This window comes from Coregonus clupeaformis, chromosome 2, assembly GCF_020615455.1.
Source record: "Coregonus clupeaformis isolate EN_2021a chromosome 2, ASM2061545v1, whole genome shotgun sequence".
Classification (NCBI taxonomy): Eukaryota; Metazoa; Chordata; class Actinopteri; order Salmoniformes; family Salmonidae; genus Coregonus; species Coregonus clupeaformis.
Window position 1 is genome coordinate 21,115,230 of NC_059193.1, and position 23,042 is coordinate 21,138,271.

Genomic DNA, 23,042 nt, shown 5'->3' on the forward strand with positions numbered 1-23,042 from the left:
GTAGATCACAATACATACAGTATAGGAGAGAGAGAGGGGAAGATAAGGAAACATAAAACTGATATTGACTGGAAAGAGAGTGATAAACAGATCTAGAATCTGAAGTTTGTTAGTTAGAGTACACACACACTGTGACACAGGGAGGTATACCTTGGAACAGCGAGTAGGTTGGGTGGTAAGCCTTTAGGTTCTCCCCGGTAACCAGTTTCAAGTTTTTATTGTCAAATGAAATACCTTTCTTGCTCTTTCCCAACAATGGCCAACAATGCAGTAATCAATATCAGTCTCTGCCTCATTGCAAAAGCAAGCTGGGACACCTGCTATCACACAAAGGTATCAGAACAAACAACACCTCTATTAGCAGACACACACATCCATAATTTACACACTGTGGGTGTGTGTGTTTGTGTGTGTGTGTGTGTGTGTGTTTCTGGACCTTGCACTGCCAAACAACACACAAGTTGTGCTAGTTGTGCTGAAGTAACATGGAGAGTGGAGAGGTGTGTGTTGTGGTCGAGGAGACGGGAACACAGGGAGGAGGAGAGGAGCACTAGGCTGGATTACAAGGAGGGAAACATTAACGGCACATTATTGATGAAATATTTATGAATTCATATCAAGAGATTCTTGTTACATTATTCAGAGTTACATGGGGATGTGGGACGTGGGTGGAAAGGGGGATGAGTGGAGGAGGGAAAGGGGGATGAGCGGAGGGGGAAAAGGGGGGTGAGTGGAGGGGGAAAGGGGGATGAGTGGAGGGGGGAAAGGGGGATGAGTGGAGGGGAAAGGGGGATGAGTGCAGGGGGAAAGGGCGGTGAGCAGAGGTGGGAAAGGGGGATGAGTGGAGAGGGAAAGGGGGATGAGTGGAGGGGGGAAAGGGGGGATGAGTGGAGGGGAAAGGGGGATGTGGGACGTGGGTGGAAAGGGGGATGAGTGGAGGGGGGAAAGGGGGATGAATGGAGGGGGGAAAGGGGGATGAGTGGAGGGGGGAAAGGGGGATGAGTGGAGGGGGGAAAGGGGGATGAGTGGAGGGGGGAAAGGGGGGTGAATGGAGGGGGAAAGGGGGGATGAGTGGAGGGGGAAAGGGGGGATGAGTGGAGGGGGAAAAGGGGGATGTGGGACGTGGGTGGAAAGGGGGATGAGTGGAGGGGGGAAAGGGGGATGAATGGAGGGGGGAAAGGGGGATGTGGAACGTGGGTGGAAAGGGGGATGAGTGGAGGGGGGAAAGGGGGATGTGGGACGTGGGTGGAAAGGGGGATAAGTGGAGGGGGGAAAGGGGGATGAGTGGAGGAAAATAACACATAATTGATCACATTTCTACATCATTTTTACTATAACAGAAAGATGAGTGTACAGCTCTCTGCACCTCTAAATATAAATGTTCTACTCTCTCTCGTTTCACCACCTCCTACCTTTTCTCCTCCCTCCCTCCTTCTTGTCTTGCCTAGTTCCTGTCCTTCTGGCTGGGTAAAGCTCAGCGGTGGCCCTGTGCTCTAGTGACTCACTCTGTTCATTTCTCTGGAATTGGAAACAAACTGGTTTATTTTCACTTCTCTGCTCCGTACCTTTTTCTAGGCAACTGTCAGAACGCAGCTATGTTACTCACACACCCTTAAGCAAGCTTCCCTCCGCATGACTGTGTGCATGTGTGACCGTATTTGTGTATGTGTGCGCATGTGTGTGTGTGTGTGTGTGTGTGTGTGTGTGCGTGTGTGTGTGAGGACAGATCTGTGAGGCTGTGTAAAGTCAGAACAGCAGGTTAGAGTCTACAGTAGCCTCCAGGTCTAGCACAGCCATATTCATACTGCAACACCTTATATCTGGCCTGTTTATTGGCTGCTCCAGATCATCTAAATGATCGTAAGAGCACCTGTATAAGAATGCTTCTGCTCCTCTGGTACCTTCCCTACGGTCATGGGGCTGTGTTACTAGCTCTTGACATAGTCTAGGTTTGTAGTGTAATTATTGTTATAGGATCAAATAGAAACCTTTTATCTTTCCAGGTGTTTCATTTCTCCTGCACTTGTTCCCATGGTGCTCAGCTCACAGCCGCGGGCATGGAGGAAACCTGGGTCTGCCCTCATTCCCAACCTCCCCTAGTGCACACACACTTCCAGGAGGAGAGGAACTATCCCACCACCAACACACACACATTTCCCACCCACCCCTCCCTGATCATCTGTGTCAGCTATGTAAAAAGCAGCGGTGATATGAGAAAGGTCCCTGGAGACTGAGTTTGTCATCATACATTAAACAGCACCCCGGGTCTGACTAAACACCTCTCAGTAGTAAACAATGAAGAGCTGTTAAATATAGATCCCGTCCCCCTCCCTCTATGCTTCCCCCTCCATCACATATGGAAAACAGAGGAGGCCGCTTCAGCAGTGTGGAGAGTGCCAGTGTGAGGGGTGAGAGTGGGTACAGCACAGCCATAGAGCACAGCACAACTGCAGCTGACAGGAAAGGGTGTGTGTGTGTGTGTGTGTGTGTGTGTGTGTGTGTGTGTGTGTGTGTGTGTGTGTGTGTGTGTGTGTGTGTGTGTGTGTGTGTGTGTGTGTGTGTATATGTGTGTGTATGTGTGTGTGTGTGTGTGTGTGTGTGTGTGTGTGTGTGTGTGTGTGTGTGTGTGTGTGTGTGTGTGTGTGTGTGTGTGTGTGTGTGTGTGTGTGTGTGTGTGTGTGTGTGTGTTGACAGCACGCCAGGTGTCCTCTCAGTATGTGTTCCACAGTAAACACAGAGGCTGATGACGATAATGATGTCAAACCCACACCTGACCTTCTCTCCTCTTACAATCCCTCTTTCCATCTCTGGTTCTCTCCATCCCATCTCATTCTCCATCTCTCTCCCTCACCCCATCCATCTCTCTCTCTATCTCTAGTTCTCTCCAACCCATCTGATTCTCGATCTCTATCCATCACCCCATCCATCTCTCTCTCTCTATCTCTAGTTCTCTCCATCCCATCTGATTCTCCATCTCTCTCCCTCACCCCATCCATCTCTCTCTCTATCTCTAGTTCTCTCTAACCCATCTGATTCTCCATCTCTCTCCCTCACCCCATCCATCTCAAGTTATCTCATCCCATCTCTCTCTCCATCTCTCTTCTCCCTCACCCCATCCATCTCTCTCTCCATCTCAAGTTATCTCATCCCATCTCTCTCTCCATCTCTCTCCCTCACCCCATCCATCCATCCATCTCTCCCTGTATTGCTGCATCCCCTTTTCCATCACTCACTTTCTCTACCTATCCTCTCTTTACAAAACCTTTCCTCCATCCATATTCTCTACTCTACCACTCCACTCCACCCCTCAACCTCTATCCTCTCCTCCCTCACTCTCTCATGCCTTCTTTGTCTCTCATCCTCCATCACTCTCTCTCTTGCTCTTTCCATCCCACTTCTCCATCCTCTCCTCTACCCTCCTCTACTCTCCTCTACTAAACATTCCTTCCCTTTCTCAATCAACTCTGTCCTTTGCTGAACTCCCAGACTCTCTCAATCACCTATTTCTCTCTTTTTTTCCACAGGTCTCCTACCCATCCATTCCTCTCTGTGTAGGGTTGTTTCTCCCCTCCTTCCTAAAGGGCAGATATATCTATTTTCTCCTTCCTAAAGGGCAGATATATCTATTTTCTCCTTCCTAAAGGGCAGATATATCTATTTTTTCCTTCCTAAATGGCAGACATATCTATTTTATCCTTCCTAAAGGGCAGATATATTTATTTTCTTCTTCCTAAAGGGCAGATATATCTATTTTCTCCTTCCTAAAGGGCAGATATATATTTATTTTCTCCTTCCTAAAGGGCACATATATATATTTTCTCCTTCCTAAATGACAGATATATATTTTTTCATGAGACCAGAGAGAATGAGAGAGAGAGAGGTGTGGAGGCCAGAGAGATATAATTTGAGACAGACAAATATATAGAGATTGGGTAAATGAATGGACAGATACGATTCTGTACAGTTATGTGAAGGTAAGGACACAGTACATAAGGACACAGTGAATAAGGACACAGTACATAAGAACAGTACATGAGGACACAGTACATACAGATACAGTACATAAGGACAGTACAAAGGGGCACAGTACATAATGACAGTGCATAAGGACACAGTGCATAAGGACAGTACATAAGGCCACAGTACATAATGACACAGTACACAAGGGCACAGTGCATAAGGACACAGTAAATAAGGGCACAGTACATAAGGACACGGTGTGTAAGGACAGTACATAAAGACACCATGCATAAGGACACAGTGCATAAGGACAGTACATAAGGGCACAGTACATAAGGACACAGTACATAAGGACAGTACATAAAGACACAGTAATTAAGGATACAGTACATAAGGGCACAGTAATTAAGGACACAGTACATACGGGTACAGTACATAAGGACACAGTACATAAGGACACTGTGTATAAGGACAGTACATAAATACACAGTGCTTAATGACACAGTGCATAAGGACAGTACATAATGACACAGTACATAAGGGCACAGTACATAATGACACAGTGCATTAGGACACAGTGAATAATGACACACTGCATAAGGACAGTACATACGGACACAGTACATAAGGATACAGTGAATAAGGTCACAGTGCATAAGGACAGTACATAAGGTCACAGTGCATAAGGACACAGTTAATAAGGACAGAACATAAGAACACAGTACATAAGAACACAGTGAATAATGACACAGTGCATAAGGACACAGTGAATAATGACACAGTGCATAAGGACACAGTGAATAATGACACAGTGAATAATGACACAGTGCATAATGACACAGTACATAAGGACACAGTACATAAGGACACAGTGCATACGGACACAGTACATAAGGACACAGTACATAAGGACACAGTGCATAAGGACAGTACATACGGCCACAGTGCATAAGGACACAGTGAATAATGACACAGTGCATAAGGACACAGTGAATAATGACACAGTGCATAAGGACACAGTGAATAATGACACAGTACATAAGGACACAGTACATAAGGGCACCGTACATAAGGACACAGTGCACAAGGACACAGTACATAAGGGCACAGTACATAATGACACAGTGCATACGGACAGTACATAATGACACAGTACATAAGGACACAGTGAATAATGACACAGTGCATAAGGACACAGTGAATAATGACACAGTGCATAAGGACACAGTGAATAATGACACAGTACATAAGGACACAGTACATAAGGATACAGTGCATAAGGACACAGCGCATGAGGACAGTACATAAGGTCACAGTGCATAAGGACAGTACATAAGGTCACAGTGCATAAGGACACAGTGCATAAGGACAAAACATAAGAACAAAGTACATAATGTCACAGGCTTATAGGAGAGAGGGTAAGGTGGGATCTATATTTAACAACAAGGGTGAGGGGGTGGGGTAAGGGGTAGAAGGATAGGGGTGAGGGGGTGGGGTAAGGGGTAGAGGGATAGGGGTGAGGGGTGGGGTAAGGGGTAGAGGGATAGGGGTGAGGGGTGGGGTAAGGGGTAGAGGGATAGGGGTGAGGGGTGGGGTAAGGGGTAGAGGGATAGGGGTGGGGGGTGGGGTAAGGGGTAGAGGGATAGGGGTGAGGGGTGGGGTAAGGGGTAGAGGGATAGGGGTGGTGGGGTGGGGTAAGGGGTAGAGGGATAGGGGTGGGGGGTGGGGTAAGGGGTAGAGGGATAGGGGTGAGGGGGGTGGGGTAAGGGGTAGAGGGATAGGGGTGAGGGGGTGGGGTAAGGGTAGAGGGATAGGGGTGGGGGGGTGGGGTAAGGGGTAGAGGGATAGGGGTGAGGGGTGGGGTAAGGGGTAGAGGGATAGGGGTGGGGGGGTGGGGTAAGGGGTAGAGGGTTAGGGGTGAGGGGGTGGGGTAATGGGTAGAGGGATGGGGTGAGGGGGTGGGGTAAGGGGTAGAGGGTTAGGGGTGAAGGGGTGAAGGGGCTTCAGGAAGAGAGGGGGTGGGCTGAAGGAGAGGGTGACGGAGTGGGCGAAGAGGAGTTGAGCCAATCATCTTGCTCACTTGATCTCTTCAATTACCAGGGTGACGGTTAATTATCATGGAGGTAAGCTCCAGTAATTACTGCATTGTGTCTCGGACAAAAGGCCACACATACACATAAACACACACACACTTGCAGCTCACACACACGTTGCTATGGATACATGCAATCCTCTCTGCCTTGGCACTGGAAGACACAGAGAGAAAGGGAGAAAGGAGAAGATAAAGAGATGAGAGGAGGGAGAAAGAAAGAAGACGGAAAAGAGAGAGAAAGCAAACCAGAGCGTACAAAGGTGGGCTTGATGGTAACAAACTACATCATCCACAGTAGCAGCATGATGGTAACAACCTACATCAGCCTACAGTAGCAGTGTGGTGGTAACAACCTACATCAGCCTACAGTAGCAGTGTGGTGGTAACAACCTACATCAGCCTACAGTACCAGTGTGGTGGTAACAACCTACATCAGCCTACAGTAGCAGTGTGGTGGTAACAACCTACATCAGCTTACAGTAGAAGCGTGGTGGTAACAACCTACATCAGCTTACAGTAGCATTGTGGTGGTAACAACCTACATCAGTCTACAGTAGCAGTGTGGTGGTAACAACCTACATCAGCCTACAGTAGCAGCATGATGGTAACAACCTACATCAGCCTACAGTAGCAGCATGATGGTAACAACCTACATCAGCCTACAGTAGCAGCATGATGGTAACAACCTACATCAGCCTACAGTAGCAGCATGATGGTAACAACCTACATCAGCCTACAGTAGCAGTGTGGTGGTAACAACCTACATCAGCCTACAGTAGCATTGTGGTGGTAACAACCTACATCAGCCTACAGTAGCATTGTGGTGGTAACAACCTACATCAGCCTACAGTAGCATTGTGGTGGTAACAACCTACATCAGCCTACAGTAGCATTGTGGTGGTAACAACCTACATCAGCCTACAGTAGCATTGTGGTGGTAACAACCTACATCAGCCTACAGTAGCATTGTGGTGGTAACAACCTACATCAGCCTACAGTAGCAGTGTGGTGGTAACAACCTACATCAGCCTACAGTAGCAGTGTGGTGGTAACAACCTACATCAGCCTACAGTAGCATTGTGGTGGTAACAATCTACATCAGCCTACAGTAGCATTGTGGTGGTAACAACCTACATCAGCCTACAGTAGCATTGTGGTGGTAACAACCTACATCAGCCTACAGTAGCATTGTGGTGGTAACAACCTACATCAGCCTACAGTAGCAGTGTGGTGGTAACAACCTACATCAGCCTACAGTAGCATTGTGGTGGTAACAACCTACATCAGCCTACAGTAGCATTGTGGTGGTAACAACCTACATCAGCCTACATTAGCAGTGTGGTGTGTTGTTGGACACAGTATCAGACACTTCAGAAGACAAACTACCAGCTCTGGGGATATAAAGCAGTTTCATTTAAATAAGGTGATCTACATAACCAAACCACCAGACTGTATGGTATAACAGCTTGACTGTGTAATCATTAGCTATGATTTGCATGTGACTGTATAATCAATAACTATGATTTGCATTTACATGTATAGACTATGAGGAGAATGTGTGGACAAGGTAACTCTATGAAATGTAAAGAACACACACACGCACACAATTTAACACTTTTCATTAAAACTCTATTTTTCTCTCTCAGCCATGACCACAGTCGACCAGAGGAAATACTCTCTCTCTCTCTCGTTAGTTGGCAGTAGGTGTTGCGTGGCCCTCCACAGCACAGAGCCCAGTGGCTGATGGGATAGGACAGAGCAGACTACAGTAACTCCACTACACTACATGTTGCCACGAGCAACCAGGGGGACTTGTCTGGAAGTTTCCAGAAGCAACCAAGAGGACAAAACTATTCAAACATATACACCCTGGCATATTGACCCTACACACACACACCTCTGAACTTTAAACAGATGGGTTAGAGTGTCAAGACCCATCTCCTTACCCCCATGCCAACACCCTTAAACACACAAACACACACGATAAGCTTGACACGTTGCATAAGCCGTCACTGAGCATATCTCTCCGATCCGGAGTGTAATGGTAACAGTAACGGATGCTCCAAAACAGCCCTTCAGATGCAGTTCTAGGAAGTCTATGGCCCACTAGATACGGCATTGCCAATATGATGGCTTGTGGGGTATTTTTTAAGGTAAAAGAAACACAAAGCTTAGCTTAGTTCTTAGCTGGTAGATTATAGATGTTTTGCTAGTAGAATGCTTTTAGGCAAAGGTTAGTTAGACTAAGCAACAAAAGATGCTGCAACAAAGTACCGAATTACCCTGTTCTTGATCCAAACTTCCAGGTAATACTGAGAATAGGCTGTGAAGAGGACTAATTTCATAATTCCAGAGCACACACTTGTTAGGACTTTGTCCAATATACTGGATATATGGATGGCACATGCTAGGGTATATACTGCCACCTAGAGACTACATCACTTCCCTTCCAACTTGCCTCCATTCTCTCTCTCCTTAGCAAAGATCGCCACCCAGTGTTCGCTCTACAAACTGAGTGCTGTGCCGTGGAACTGAGGCTGGGATGATTCAGTCAGTACAGAGCTGAGGCTGGGATGATTCAGTCAGTACAGAGCTGAGGCTGGGACGATTCAGTCAGTACAGAGCTGAGGCTGGGACGATTCAGTCAGTACAGAGCTGAGGCTGGGATGATTCAGTCAGTACAGAGCTGAGGCTGGGATGATTCAGTCAGTACAGAGCTGAGGCTGGGATGATTCAGTCAGTACAGAGCTGAGGCTGGGATGATTCAGTCAGTACAGAGCTGAGGCTGGGATGATTCAGTCAGTACAGAGCTGAGGCTGGGATGATTCAGTCAGTACAGAACTGAGGCTGGGACGATTCAGTCAGTACCGAACTGTCATTTCAGGAAGTTACTCTTATATTATGAGAATATTTACTAAGAGTTTGCACCAGTACCAATGGACTTAGCGTTTCCACGCTGCTATAGGTGTTATTGTTGTGTTCTGGATTATACCACTGTACTGCTCTAAATCACTGATATGTAGTGCTCTTTCATACACATGGCCTGTAATCATGAAGCTATTTCCACCAAGACAACAGGAGTAGAGAGGTATTGCTACTGTGGACCATTACAAATGTAGACACTTGTAATTACCTTTTCTGTCTGACTGTGTGTGTGTGTACGATGTGCATGTGTGCTTCGGACGTGTGTAAATTTTTGGAACATGACCAAGCTTCTGTTTTCCTCTCCTCTGTTGACCCAACTGCATAGAGACAGAATGACATTAGAGTTCTATGACCACTTATAATAACATAACCATCCACAAGCTCTTACACTGCAGCTCATAGCATAGCTAAACAGTACTGTCCTGTGGCTGACAACCAAAAGTTAATTTAACTTTGTTAGACTTGTTCTTAGGGTTATTTTTGTTTACTCTAAGTTGGCTGACATATAGGATGTACGAGTTGCTTAGTGGTCACCAAGCTAATGTTAATGCTCTGTTGACACCAGGCTACATTATGGAACACCACTATGGATCCTTGTCTTGTTTCAATGTGTTTATGTTATCAGAGCTGGCTGTGTCAGGCTGGTGTAGCACCCTATTAGGAAGACCTTCAGGTGAGCCTGGCTTAGCTACGTCTGGGTCTTACCTGGGTGAGATCACCCCAGTCTGACTAGGCAAATATCTGAGGGATCTACTACTATTGTATAATATATGACTGTCACACTAGGTATTGTATAATATATGACTGTCACTTTAAAGTATTTTGTTGAGTGTTTTCACTTATATTCCCGAATGGGTTAGCAATGGACAAGTTATTACATCTTAGTTGGATAAGTAATGCCATCTCCCAATAGGGTCTAAAGCTGTTAAAACGATGTGCTCTGCTAGTATTTTACTTCAGAAAGACACACAGACATTCAACCATCCATAGCATAGTGTTTGGGCAGGCAGCGTACTTAGACAAGTCTCTGTCAAGGCACCTAATCATTACCCCTTGTCTGAAATCTACCCCTAACCTTGTCCCTACCTTCAGACACTTCTTGTCAATCTCCCCTAGGTACTGCTGGTACTCTGGTAGGTTGCAAAGGATTGCATGGATTTAGCTCAAAACAATGTGATAAGAACTCCACCTAGCTTCCTTGTAGGCTACATTGAGTTTCCACCATGTGCTTCTCTCAAATCTAGTGTGTCTCGGGTTGGAACCGAAGGGGTTGATTCTGGATTGGGCGTGCGTTAGGGGTTGTTTTATGTGGGACATGCCCTTGCTTTGGGCAGGGTTTATTTGGAGTGCTCTGTAATTGAATGCATGAGACTACTGCATGTGTGTTGTTGCTGTCTGCAGTGTGGCACTGATTTGAACCAGTAGGGGAAGAAATAACCCACACAAGCATTTTAGAGCTACTGAAGTGATTGCGGAGGTACTTACATGTACACAGTGTATGTAAATAGCCATTCTCTAACTGTATAAATGAGTCTGCTTGCCTTATATCACTCTGTTCTTGAATACAGGTTTGTATTTTTTTCCCGCTTTTTAAACCCTGATTTGTATTTGTTCTCTCTTTTCTTTGGGTTTTAATCTGAATTCTTATTGGACAAATCATATTGGATTTCTTTAAGAGGAGGCACCTCAGCCCCTCTGTAAGGCCTTATGCTGTGAAGAGTGCTACTTGTGTTTTTAATCTCTTCTGAATTTCTCACTCTCTTCTATCTCTCTTTCTCAAGAAGAGGCATTTTAATTGGTCAGTGATAACCCAATAACAGTTGATTTCTTTGTCCCAGTCCTGTAGGACATTGCTCAGTAGAGAAGGGGATTTCCTCAGCCAGGTATTCTGACATTATGTGTTGGGTAACTACCAAACAGAAGTCATGTAGTCCCAACCTGTCTTTTACACTGGTCTGTTCTTCCCTTACTATCTGGCTGGTTACCTTATCCACGGCAACAAGGCAATTCCATTGTTTCATTTTCTCTATTCTGTTCTGCTACAGTATGCACTGAAGAAAATATGGCACACTGTCAATACATTCTTGCTGTTATGACAACACTACTTGCCATTATTTTAACAAGTTATTCTTTTTTTAATGTTTTATTTGTGTGTGTGTTTGGAATCAGTATTATTATGTACAGGAACTATCATTGTGAGAGAACATTCTGCATTAATATATTTTATGCTAACTATTAATACTCCAATGTTATTGTCACAAGTGTAGAGAGGAGTAGGCAGGAGGCAGTTGCAGGTTTAGAACTACTGAGGAAACCCACAGTGCAAAATATTAAGTACTCAGGAAATAGTAGGAGATTCAGGAAAAAAAGCAACATATACAATGACCAACAAAGACAAATGACAAAGGGAGTATATTTACAGTGATAGAGTGGGGATTGGAACCAGGTGTGTGTAATGATGACAAGACAAGTCCGGGGTTGATGAGTGAAGGGCGTTTGCCAGCAGCAGGTTTGGCAGCAGCTAGAAGGCCGGCAACATTGAACACCTGAGCTGGACAGGAGGGAGAGCCAAAGCGAAGGCTTGTGTGATTAGTTATAAAGGATGACGTTTCTGTGCTGAGATAATGGTATTTAACATGGACTCAATGACAGCCCTGTACCAATACCAATGCTACTAATAAAGAAAACAAATGTTTATCTATCATGCATTTTCAATTATCTATTACCTTATTGCCAATAACTAATAACTAATAATTCTTAAGTGAAATTCTATTCTAGGCCCAATGCAGCTGTTTTTATTTCAATAGCTTTTCAAATACTTTCTTGGTAACAATGAAGTAAATGCTGAAGTGTCATAGTTTTCCATTAAAATGGTCAAAAAGAAGCAAAACACTATTTCTAGAACTTACTGAAGCTTGACTGCTACTTTCTACGTGAAAAAAATGGCAGTGATTACATAATAATTATTGTTTTTCCCCCCACCAGCCCCGCTTCAGAGGACCAATAGTATTTATAAATCAATACAATGATAGAAATGACGAGTATAAAAAAAGAATGCACATACAGTACAAATGAGGAATTAACTTTTTTTATTAAAGCACAAGTTTACAGTACAGCAATTCACCATAGGGGGAGTGGAGACATCATTATCATGTCCAGCCCCCATACCCATTCCCACCACCTTGAGTCAGTAGGTGTGATCTCCCACAGCAGAGGGTCTGGGTCGCTACGTGTCCAGCTCCCATACCCATTCCCAACCACTGAGGAGTGAGTGTCTGTGCTATGTGTAGTTAACTAGTATAATTAGTGTTTGTGAGGTAAATATGGAGATTTATTAAGGAGTCCTGTTTGGAGCTGGAATTTTTACTAGGATTAAATGTCAGGAATTGTGAAAAACTGAGTTAAATGTATTTGGCTAAGGTGTATGTAAACTTCCGACTTCAACTGTATATTTGAATAATCTTTAGCTCACAACCTCAATAAATGAATACGCAGCATGTATTCACATGTAGTTATTCAATAGGCTGTGGAAAGTGTTTAGTGGTAAGTGACAAAACTGTAAATATTCTACAGGGTTACTGCTGATGTGATTGAGGACTGTGATTCTATGATTATCTTCACTAGGACCTCTATCAATGGCTCGTTTAAGAAAAGTAGCCAATTGGTCTTCCATTGTTTTAGTCCACCATTCTATGAACTTTACTTTAGATCGATCTAAATCATTACCAATGTGTTTTACCAAATCAAATTTTTCAGCTAGACACTCCGAAAGTCTTAGAAATTGATTAAGAGATCCAAAATAGGGTATGGAAAAAGTTAGGTCAAGACTTTCCTTTTCTTTTTTCTTATCGGTTTTCACATTTGTTTTATTATGATAATTGCTAATTGTCTTGAAAAAATTTGTCACTTTTCTATAGACGTCGTTATATTTTAGCAATCTGAAAGGTACTTCTGAAATGTTATTGGGCATAAATAGTTTAATAAAATCATAAAGTTCATTGGGAAGTTCTACATCTTTAGAATTCTCATTCAAAATGACTAATTTATCACAATAGTCTGCATAATTAGAACTACTGATTATATAATTAAAGTGACTGAATGAGGGACTATTTGTATTCTTAAAGGTTTTCAAATCTCCAGTCAAACCGTACCATTTGCTGTATCCAACAATAGTTTTTATACCATAAGATCTGTTCAGTTCTGCTGAAACCTTAAACAGTAAATTCATGCATGACTCATGACCTATATTTAGCAAACATGGAGAGTTGTACGTATAGATAAACAAGTTACTATTTTGCAATTTCTCATCGTTTTTCAATTTTTTTGGGACTTCCTCAAGAAGTAACTCTTCAGTATGAATAATAAAACATGTGCCCTTATCATTCTTCTTCCTCCCATCTTCTAATTTAAATAATCCAACAAATACAGGTTCTCCACCACAAGGTGACTCTATAAATGCCCATGCATGTTGCGTATCAAACTTTTGCTTGCAATCTGCATTTACTGATGAGTAGAACTTATCAATACATTCTCTAATGTTTTCAAAAGGACTTGGGATGTTTTGGTTTTCCATTGGCCAGTCTGGAACGATAGTTATTTGATACGTGTCTAGTTCTACCGCATCCTTTATTTTATGACCTGTATATTGAGAAGGAGAGTTGAGCAAATAGATGGATATTTTGTTTCTTTTAAAAAAAAAATTATATTTCTCAAAAAGAAAGTCTTTGGTATAACTAATAACTATTAGAGGTTTGTTTTTCATATTTTCAAGTTCCAAAATTGCAACATACAGAACACCAGTTGGATTTAAGAATGGCCATGTATATTTCTTATTCATTTTTTGAATGCAAACTTTTTTTTGTAAAATGTCAAATGTATAACGTAAATCAAAATCAACTTGATTTTGGGGGTCCGTTGGCTGGTCTGGAGCGTTGATGATAGTAGGACTGGGGCTCTCTCTGTAAGGGGAATCAAAATAGCTAAATTAGATGAGCAATTTGTAGCCTGTTAGTGAGGGGTGAAAGAGAGCTAAAGATACAGTGGGGGAAAAAAGTATTTAGTCAGCCACCAATTGTGCAAGTTCTCCCACTTAAAAAGATGAGAGAGGCCTGTAATTGTCATCATAGGTACACGTCAACTATGACAGACAAAATTAGAATTTTTTTCTCCAGAAAATCACATTGTAGGATTTTTTATTAATTTATTTGCAAATTATGGTGGAAAATAAGTATTTGGTCACCTACAAACAAGCAAGATTTCTGGCTCTCACAGACCTGTAACTTCTTCTTTAAGAGGCTCCTCTGTCCTCCACTCGTTACCTGTATTAATGGCACCTGTTTGAACTTGTTATCAGTATAAAAGACACCTGTCCACAACCTCAAACAGTCACACTCCAAACTCCACTATGGCCAAGACCAAAGAGCTGTCAAAGGACACCAGAAACAAAATTGTAGACCTGCACCAGGCTGGGAAGACTGAATCTGCAATAGGTAAGCAGCTTGGTTTGAAGAAATCAACTGTGGGAGCAATTATTAGGAAATGGAAGACATACAAGACCACTGATAATCTCACTCGATCTGGGGCTCCACGCAAGATCTCACCCCGTGGGTTCAAAATGATCACAAGAACGGTGAGCAAAATTCCCAGAACCACACGGGGGGACCTAGTGAATGACCTGCAGAGAGCTGGGACCAAAGTAACAAAGCCTACCATCAGTAACACACTACGCCGCCAGGGACTCAAATCCTGCAGTGCCAGACGTGTCCCCCTGCTTAAGCCAGTACATGTCCAGGCCCGTCTGAAGTTTGCTAGAGTGCATTTGGATGATCCAGAAGAGGATTGGGAGAATGTCATATGGTCAGATGAAACCAAAATAGAACTTTTTGGTAAAAACTCAACTCGTCGTGTTTGGAGGACAAAGAATGCTGAGTTGCATCCAAAGAACACCATACCTACTGTGAAGCATGGGGGTGGAAACATCATGCTTTGGGGCTGTTTTTCTGCAAAGGGACCAGGACGACTGATCCGTGTAAAGGAAAGAAGGAATGGGGCCATGTATCGTGACATTTTGAGTGAAAACTTCCTTCCATCAGCAAGGGCATTGAAGATGAAACGTGGCTGGGTCTTTTAGCATGACAATGATCCCAAACACACCGCCCGGGCAACGAAGGAGTGGCTTCGTAAGAAGCATTTCAAGGTCCTGGAGTGGCCTAGCCAGTCTCCAGATCTCAACCCCATAGAAAATCTTTGGAGGGAGTTGAAAGTCCGTGTTGCCCAGCGACAGCCCCAAAACATCATTGCTCTAGAGGAGATCTGCATGGAGGAATGGGCCAAAATACCAGCAATAGTGTGTGAAAACCTTGTGAAGACTTACAGAAAATGTTTGACCTGTGTCATTGCCAACAAAGGGTATATAACAAAGTATTGAGAAACTTTTGTTATTGACCAAATACTTATTTTCCACCATAATTTGCAAATAAATTCATTAAAAATCCTACAATGTGAATTTCTGGATTTTTTTTCTCATTTTGTCTGTCATAGTTGACGTGTACCTATGATGAAAATTACAGGCCTCTCTCATCTTTTTAAGTGGGAGAACTTGCACAATTGGTGGCTGACTAAATACTTTTTTTCCCACTGTAGTAACATCTTCTAGCAAAGATTCAGAAAATAACCATGAACTCTGGACTTACACATGAAGTGTAAAACAGTAGGACTACCATGTTTAACATTAGTCCACTGTTGGTACAGTGTCAAATTGTGCATGTCAGTATTCAAGACTTCAAAATATATTGCTTTCTGTCTCCTGATGCCCATAAGCATATTGTGAAAATGTTGGACATACCGTTGGTGGATCTCATTCCCCTCACTCTGGGATCTGGTTGATGTAGCAACCACGTCCTCCTCAGGAGGCCCTCCGTTACAAGAACTGTCTGTGTCGGTGGGAAGGTTCACATCATCCTCACAGTACCCATGATCCCCTTCCTCATCAGACAGCGGTAGGTGCCTCTTCTTACTGTAGAGAAACACGGACAAATAGAATGATGTTATTCACCATCAATGTCACAAACTATTAGTTGTTGAAAACAATTTTAGTGAGTTTTAAATGCTTTTAGATGTGTTCAAATACAACTTGTAAATATTTAGTTTTTATAACAGAGTTTATTTTCGTAAAACTTTCTGTACTCAAGAACAGGTTAAAAAAACACCTCTATGGTGTTCATTGGTTTTAAAATTCATTGCAATTGATCAATCAATCAATCAATTTTATTTTATATAGCCCTTCTTACATCAGCTAATATCTCGAAGTGCTGTACAGAAACCCAGCCTAAAACCCCAAACAGCTAGTAATGCAGGTGTAGAAGCACGGTGGCTAGGAAAAACTCCCTAGAAAGGCGAAAACCTAGGAAGAAACCTAGAGAGGAACCAGGCTATGAGGGGTGGCCAGTCCTCTTCTGGCTGTGCCGGGTGGAGATTATAACAGAACCATGCCAAGATGTTCAAAAATGTTCATAAGTGACAAGCATGGTCAAATAATAATCAGGAATAAATCTCAGTTGGCTTTTCATAGCCGATCATTAAGAGTTTAAAACAGCAGGTCTGGGACAGGTAGGGGTTCCATAACCGCAGGCAGAACAGTTGAAACTGGAATAGCAGCAAGGCCAGGCGGACTGGGGACAGCAAGGAGTCACCACGGCCGGTAGTCCCGACGTATGGTCCTAGGGCTCAGGTCTCTCAGTTGGCTTTTCATAGCCGATCATTAAGAGTTGAAAACAGCAGGTCTGGGACAGGTAGGGGTTTCGTAACCGCAGGCAGAACAGTTGAAACTGGAATAGCAGCAAGGCCAGGCGGACTGGGGACAGCAAGGTGTCATCATGCCCGGTAGTCCTGACGTATGGTCCTAGGGCTCAGGTTCTCAGAGAGAAAGAGAGAACGAGAGAATTAGAGAGAGCATACTTAAATTCACACAGGACACTGGATAAGACAGGAGAAGTACTCCAGGTATAACCAACTAACCCCAGCCCCCCGACACATAAACTACTGTAGCATAAATACTGGAGGCTGAGACAGGAGCGGTCCGGAGACACTGTGGCCCCATCCGAAGAATGTGTTGATCTCAAGGTAAACTTAGAGTTGAGTTGCAACCAGGTAGATTTAGCAACATGACATCAACACACACAGTGTGGTGACTTCCTGCTTAGATAATTCATCAACTGAATTCAAATCTGACAAGACTGCCACTATTGTCTGTTCCCAATGTGGGAGGGCGCAAATTGGGCATACCGTTGGTGGATCTCCTTCCCCTCACTGTGGGATCTGGTTGATATAGCAGCCACGTCCTCCTCAGGATGGCAACTATCAGAAGAACCGTCTGTGGTGGGAGAGTTCACATCATGCACTTCAGACAGGAGCCTCTTTTTACTGTAGAGAAGCATGAAGGAGAAATAGAAACAAATGTATCATTATTACAAATGTAACTCACTTACAAACACACAGTGCCCCCCTCCTGGCTAAGTAGGTTTCTGTTTTTTTCCTCTATAAAGAAAAGTTGTATATGTAATAAGTCCTTAATTTATACTGTTATACCAAAAAACTATGTGGCAATAGTTTAAAATGCATAATCTGTGTCTTATAAAGATGGTTGTAGCACTTTACATGTGTGGCTCTACAGCGATCTTGGTAGCACTTTACATTACAGTAATAACATGGTAATAGTATAGTAACAATTTATTGTTACTTACAATAAATACATTATTTTGATGGTGAGTAACCATGTGTTACCATGTTATCACCACTTTATGCTGTGCTGTAATTTAAGTGCTACTAAGTGTCACGGATTCAGCCGAGGCTGCTCCTCCTCCTTGCTCGGGCAGGCTTCGGCGTTCGTCGTCCCCGGAGTACTAGCTGCTGCCGATCGATGTTTCGGTGTTTGTCTAGTTTAGCCTTATTGTTTACACCTGTTCCCCATTATGTTTGATTTTATTCCCTATATTTACCCCTGTCTCTCATTTGGTATTTTGTGTGTTATTGTTTGTTGTTACGTGTGTCGTTGGTGAGCGGGTTAGTTCCTCCCTGTGTGGAGGTATTCTGTGTTGTGTTCTTTACTTATTTTAGTAAAGTACGTTTCTTAGAGTTCTGTGTCCTGCGCCTGACTTCTATTCACCGCATTACACTGACACTCGTGACAGAATAACACACCACGACATGGAGTCAGCATGAGCGGCGGTGCCAACGGGATCACTGGAGGAGCGCGTTATACAACAGGCGGCTATCATCCAGGATCTTGGCACCGCCATGGAAGGGGTGATGAACACCTTGAGGCGATGGGAAAGAGGAGGTTTGCCCACACCTCCTCCAACGATACCACCACCATCAGCCATACCCATCGCTTCACCTCTGGAGTCCAGTGGGATTCGGCTCTCGCTCTCGAGGGCTTATGATGGCACCGCGGCCGGGTGTCAGGGTTTCCTGCTCCAAGTGGAACTCTACCTGGTCACCATCCACCCGGCACCCTCGGGATATGAGAGCGTGTCCGCCCTCATCTCCTGTCTGTCTGGCAAGGCACTGGAGTGGGCCAACGCCGAGTGGGGGGGAATCGACGCCGCTACAGTCAACTATGCAGAGTTCACCCGCCGCTTCAGGGCGGTGTTCGATCATCCCTCAGAGGGGAAGGCGGCGGGTGAGCGTCTGTTCCACCTCAGACAGGGGAAGAGGAGCGCGCAGGAGTTCGCACTGGACTTCCGGACTCTGGCTGCCAATGCGGGATGGAATGAGAGGGCCCTCATCGACCACTACAGGTGCAGCCTAAGGGAGGACGTTCGTCGGGAGTTGGCCTGCAGGGACACCAACCTAAGTTTCGATCAGCTGGTGGACATGTCGATTCGCCTAGATACCCTGTTGGCTACCCGCGGGCGTCCGGAGTTGGGGCCGTCCATTCCATTCCCCAGCACTTCCGAGCCGAGCCCTATGGAGCTCGGGGGTGCTGGTGCTAGGGAGACTAGGAGAGAGACCAGGAGAGAGGCCGTCCCCTGCATCAACTGTGGCCGCAGAGGACACACTGCGGTTCGGTGCTGGGGAGGGTCTCCTAGGAATCGAGACAGTAGGCAACGCACTGATGAGTCATTCCAGGTGAGTGAGCACCCAACTCACCCAGAGCTCTCTGTTGTACATATGTGTATTAAAGTTGTGTTTCCCGAGGTTTCTTCTCACTCCCAGCAGAAGGCGCTAGTAGATTCAGGCGCAGGTGGGAATTTTATCGATCGCCGGTTCACATATAAGTTAGGGATCCCTATTGTACCAGTTGATGTTCCCTTCCCCATCCATGCCTTAGATAGCCGCCCTTTGGGGTCGGGATTGATTAGGGAGGTCACAGCAGAAGGGCCATGAGGAGATTATACAGTTGTATTTGATTGACTCTCCTGCGTTTCCCGTGGTGTTGGGGCTTCCCTGGTTAACATCTCATGACCCCAACATTTCATGGCAACAGATGGCTCTCAAGGGATGGTCTGATCAGTGTGTCGGGCGGTGAGTAGGTGTTTCCGTAGGGGAAACGATGGTGGAAAGTCCGAACCAAATTCCCACAATGCACATTCCTCCTGAGTATGCCGATTTGGCACTCGCCTTCTGTAAAAAGAAGGCGACTCAATTACCACCTCATCGACAGGGGGATTGTGCGATAGACCTCCAGGTAGGCGCTGCGCTTCCTCGTAGTCATGTGTATCCTCTGTCTCAGGAGGAGACGGCAGCTATGGAGACATACGTCACCGAATCTCTGAGACAGGGATACATACGGCCGTCCACTTCCCCTGCATCCTCAAGTTTATTTTTTGTGAAGAAGAAGGATGGGGGTTTACGCCCGTGTATTGATTACCGTGGTCTCAATCAGATTACAATTAAATACAGCTATCCTCTTCCTCTGATTGCTAGTATGACGGGGTCATTACACGGGGCGCGATTCTTCACAAAATTGGATCTCAGGAGCGCTTACAACCTGGTGCGCATTAGGGAAGGAGATGAGTGGAAGACAGCATTCAGTACCACCTCGGGTCACTATGAGTACCTCGTCATGCCATACGGTTTAATGAATGCTCCTTCAGTCTTCCAATCATTTGTGGACGAGATTTTCCAGGATTTGCATGGACAGGGTGTAGTGGTGTATATTGATGACATTCTAATATACTCCACTACACGAACCGAACATGTGTCCCTGGTACGTCGGGTGCTGGGTAGACTGTTGGAGCATGACCTGTATGTGAAGGCGGAGAAATGTCTGTTTTTCCAGGAGTCCATCTCCTTCCTGGGACATCGGTTGTCCGCGTCAGGGGTGGAGATGGAGATTGACCGCGTTTCAGCCGTGCGTAATTGGCAGACTCCCACTACGGTGAAGGAGGTGCAGCGGTTTTGGGGTTTTGCCAATTACTACCGGAGGTTTATCCGGGGCTTTGGACAGGTAGCAGCTCCCATCACCTCCCTGCTAAAGGGGGGCCCGGTGCGTTTGCAGTGGTCGGCTGAGGCGGACAGGGCGTTTAGACATCTGAAGGACCTGTTCATCTCGGTTCCGGTGCTGGCACATCCAGATCCCTCTTTGGCGTTCCAAGTTGAGGTGGATGCGTCCGAGGCGGGGATCGGTGCTATACTGTCTCAGCGCTCGGGCACGCCTCCAAAACTCCGCCCCTGTGATTTCTATTCTAAGAAGCTCAGTCCGGCGGAACGCAATTATGATGTGGGGGACAGGGAGCTTGAGGGGGCTAAACACCCTTTTCTCATTCTGACTGACCATCGTAACCTGGAATACATCCGGGCAGCGAGGAGACTGAACCCTCGTCAGGCTAGGTGGGCCATGTTTCTTGCCCGGTTTGTATTTAAGCTCACTTATATACCAGGGTCACAGAACGCTAAGGCTGTTTGTTGTTACGTGTGTCGTTGGTGAGCGGGTTAGTTCCTCCCTGTGTGGAGGTATTCTGTGTTGTTTTCTTTACTTATTTGAGTAAAGTACGTTTCTTAGAGTTCTGTGTCCTGCGCCTGACTTGTATCCACCGCATTACACTGACACTCGTGACACTAAGATGGCGGCAGTGCCCCAAACTGCTGCATCACTCAGAGATCTTTTCCACTTTCAAGATAACACCAGTGCTGTCAGTACTCAAACTACAGCAGGTGCCGCCATACACACATTTGATCTAGTAAAACATTTTTCAGAAATACAAGGAACACACATGACATATTCAGAACATCTATCTTTGTCATTTTAGGATTGGTCATAACCACAATCTTTATGATATCAGATGCTGCAGGACATCCAGCATGAGGGTTCCTTCTATGGTCACTGTAGCGCAGAAGTAAAAATCTGCCCAAGTTTGACCTGTTCAATCACATTCATTCTCTTAAACAAAATATCATTACTGTTTTCTCATTAGTTGGGAATGTTCTTTGAAATGTCTCATACAACATATTTTGCACATCGTTATCAACCTACTGCGTACCCATTGTGTACATGGTATGCTATTAGCATGCTAACACTCATTAAGACAGACTGGTAGCATATCTAGCATAACCAGCCATTGCTAGCATTCACTGGTTGAAGTTGAAGTAACTTTTGAGTGTCATGGAGTTGACTGGTGACTAATGACATGAAAATATATTCATTACAACGTTTGTACGGGATCTATAATCCGGTTATGACACAAAACCATTTGTCATTTTTTGAAAACCCCCGGATAAGATGTCTCGACCAATATGGTCATTTTCTCTGGGGTTTTCTGTAAAAAGGAATCAAAGGAAAGATAAATGTATATACTTACGGAAAGCGAGCCATCACGAAACTTTCACTTGCAATCTCGTCCATGTTTGTGTCTTTCGGTTTGAGGTTCACTGTCAGTCTACAACAGGGTTCTTCAATTCCGGTCCTGGATGGCCGAAACACTTCTGTTTTTTATTTCTACCTGGTAGTTAATTGCACTCACCTGGTGTCCAGGGGCGGCAGGTAGCTTAGTGGTTAAGAGCGTTGTGCCAGTATCCGAAAGGTCGCTGGTTCTAATCCCCAAGCCGACTAGGTGAAAAATCTGTCGAAAAGTGCCTTGCCCTTGAGCAAGGCACTTAACCCTAATTGCTCCTGTAAATCGCTCTGGATAAGAGCGTCTGCTAAATGACTGAAATGTAAATGTAATGTCCAAGGTCTGAATTAGCCCCTGATTAGAAGGAGAGGATGAAAAACAGGTGTTTCGCCCTCCAGGACAGGAATTGAAGAACCCTTGTGTTTTTAATCTCTTCTGAATTTCTCGCTCTCTTCTATCTCTCTTTCTCAAGAAGAGGCATTTTAATTGGTCAGTGATAATCCAATAACAGTTGATTTCCTTGTCCCAGTCCTGTAGGACATTGCTCAGTAGAGAAGGGGATTTCCCCAGCCAGGTATTCTGACATTATGTGTTGGGTAACTACCAAACAGAAGTCATGTAGTCCCAACCTGTCTTTTACACTGGTCTGTTCTTCCCTTACTATCAGGCTGGTTACCTTATCCACGGCAACAAGGCAATTCCATTGTTTCATTTTCTCTATTCTGTTCTGCTACAGTATGCACTGAAGAAAAGATGGCACACTGTCAATACATTCTTGCTGTCATGACAACACTACTTGCCATTATTTTAACAAGTTATTATTTTTTAAATGTTTTATTTTTGTGTGTGTTTGGAATCAGTATTATTATGTACAGGAACTTTCATTGTGAGAGAACATTCTGCATTAATATATTTTATGCTAACTATTAATACTCCAATGTTATTGTCACAAGTGTAGAGAGGAGTAGGCAGGAGGCAGTTGCAGGTTTAGAACTACTGAATTTATTAAAGCACCATAGCTTTAAGCAGGAGGAAACCCACAGTGCAAAATATAAAGTACTCAGGAAATAGTAGGAGATTCAGGAAAAAAAGCAACATATACAATGACCAACAAAGACAAATGACAAAGGGAGTATATTTACAGTGATAGAGTGGGGATTGGAACCAGGTGTGTGTAATGATGACAAGACAAGTCCGGGGTTGATGAGTGAAGGGCGTTTGCCAGCAGCAGG

General features: G+C 44.5%; 1 protein-coding gene across 1 annotated transcript; it reads right to left on the bottom strand.

Moving 5' to 3' along the window:
- Nucleotides 1-12,049: 12,049 nt before the first annotated feature.
- Nucleotides 12,050-21,924, bottom strand: LOC123481544. Its single transcript, XM_045205958.1, has 4 exons — nt 21,778-21,924; nt 17,261-17,398; nt 15,822-15,992; nt 12,050-13,935 (listed from the first exon to the last, which is right to left on the bottom strand). The coding sequence occupies exons 1-4, from the start codon at nt 21,819-21,821 to the stop codon at nt 12,480-12,482; spliced, it is 1,809 nt and encodes a 602-aa protein (XP_045061893.1). The 5' UTR covers nt 21,822-21,924; the 3' UTR covers nt 12,050-12,479.
- Nucleotides 21,925-23,042: the final 1,118 nt, after the last annotated feature.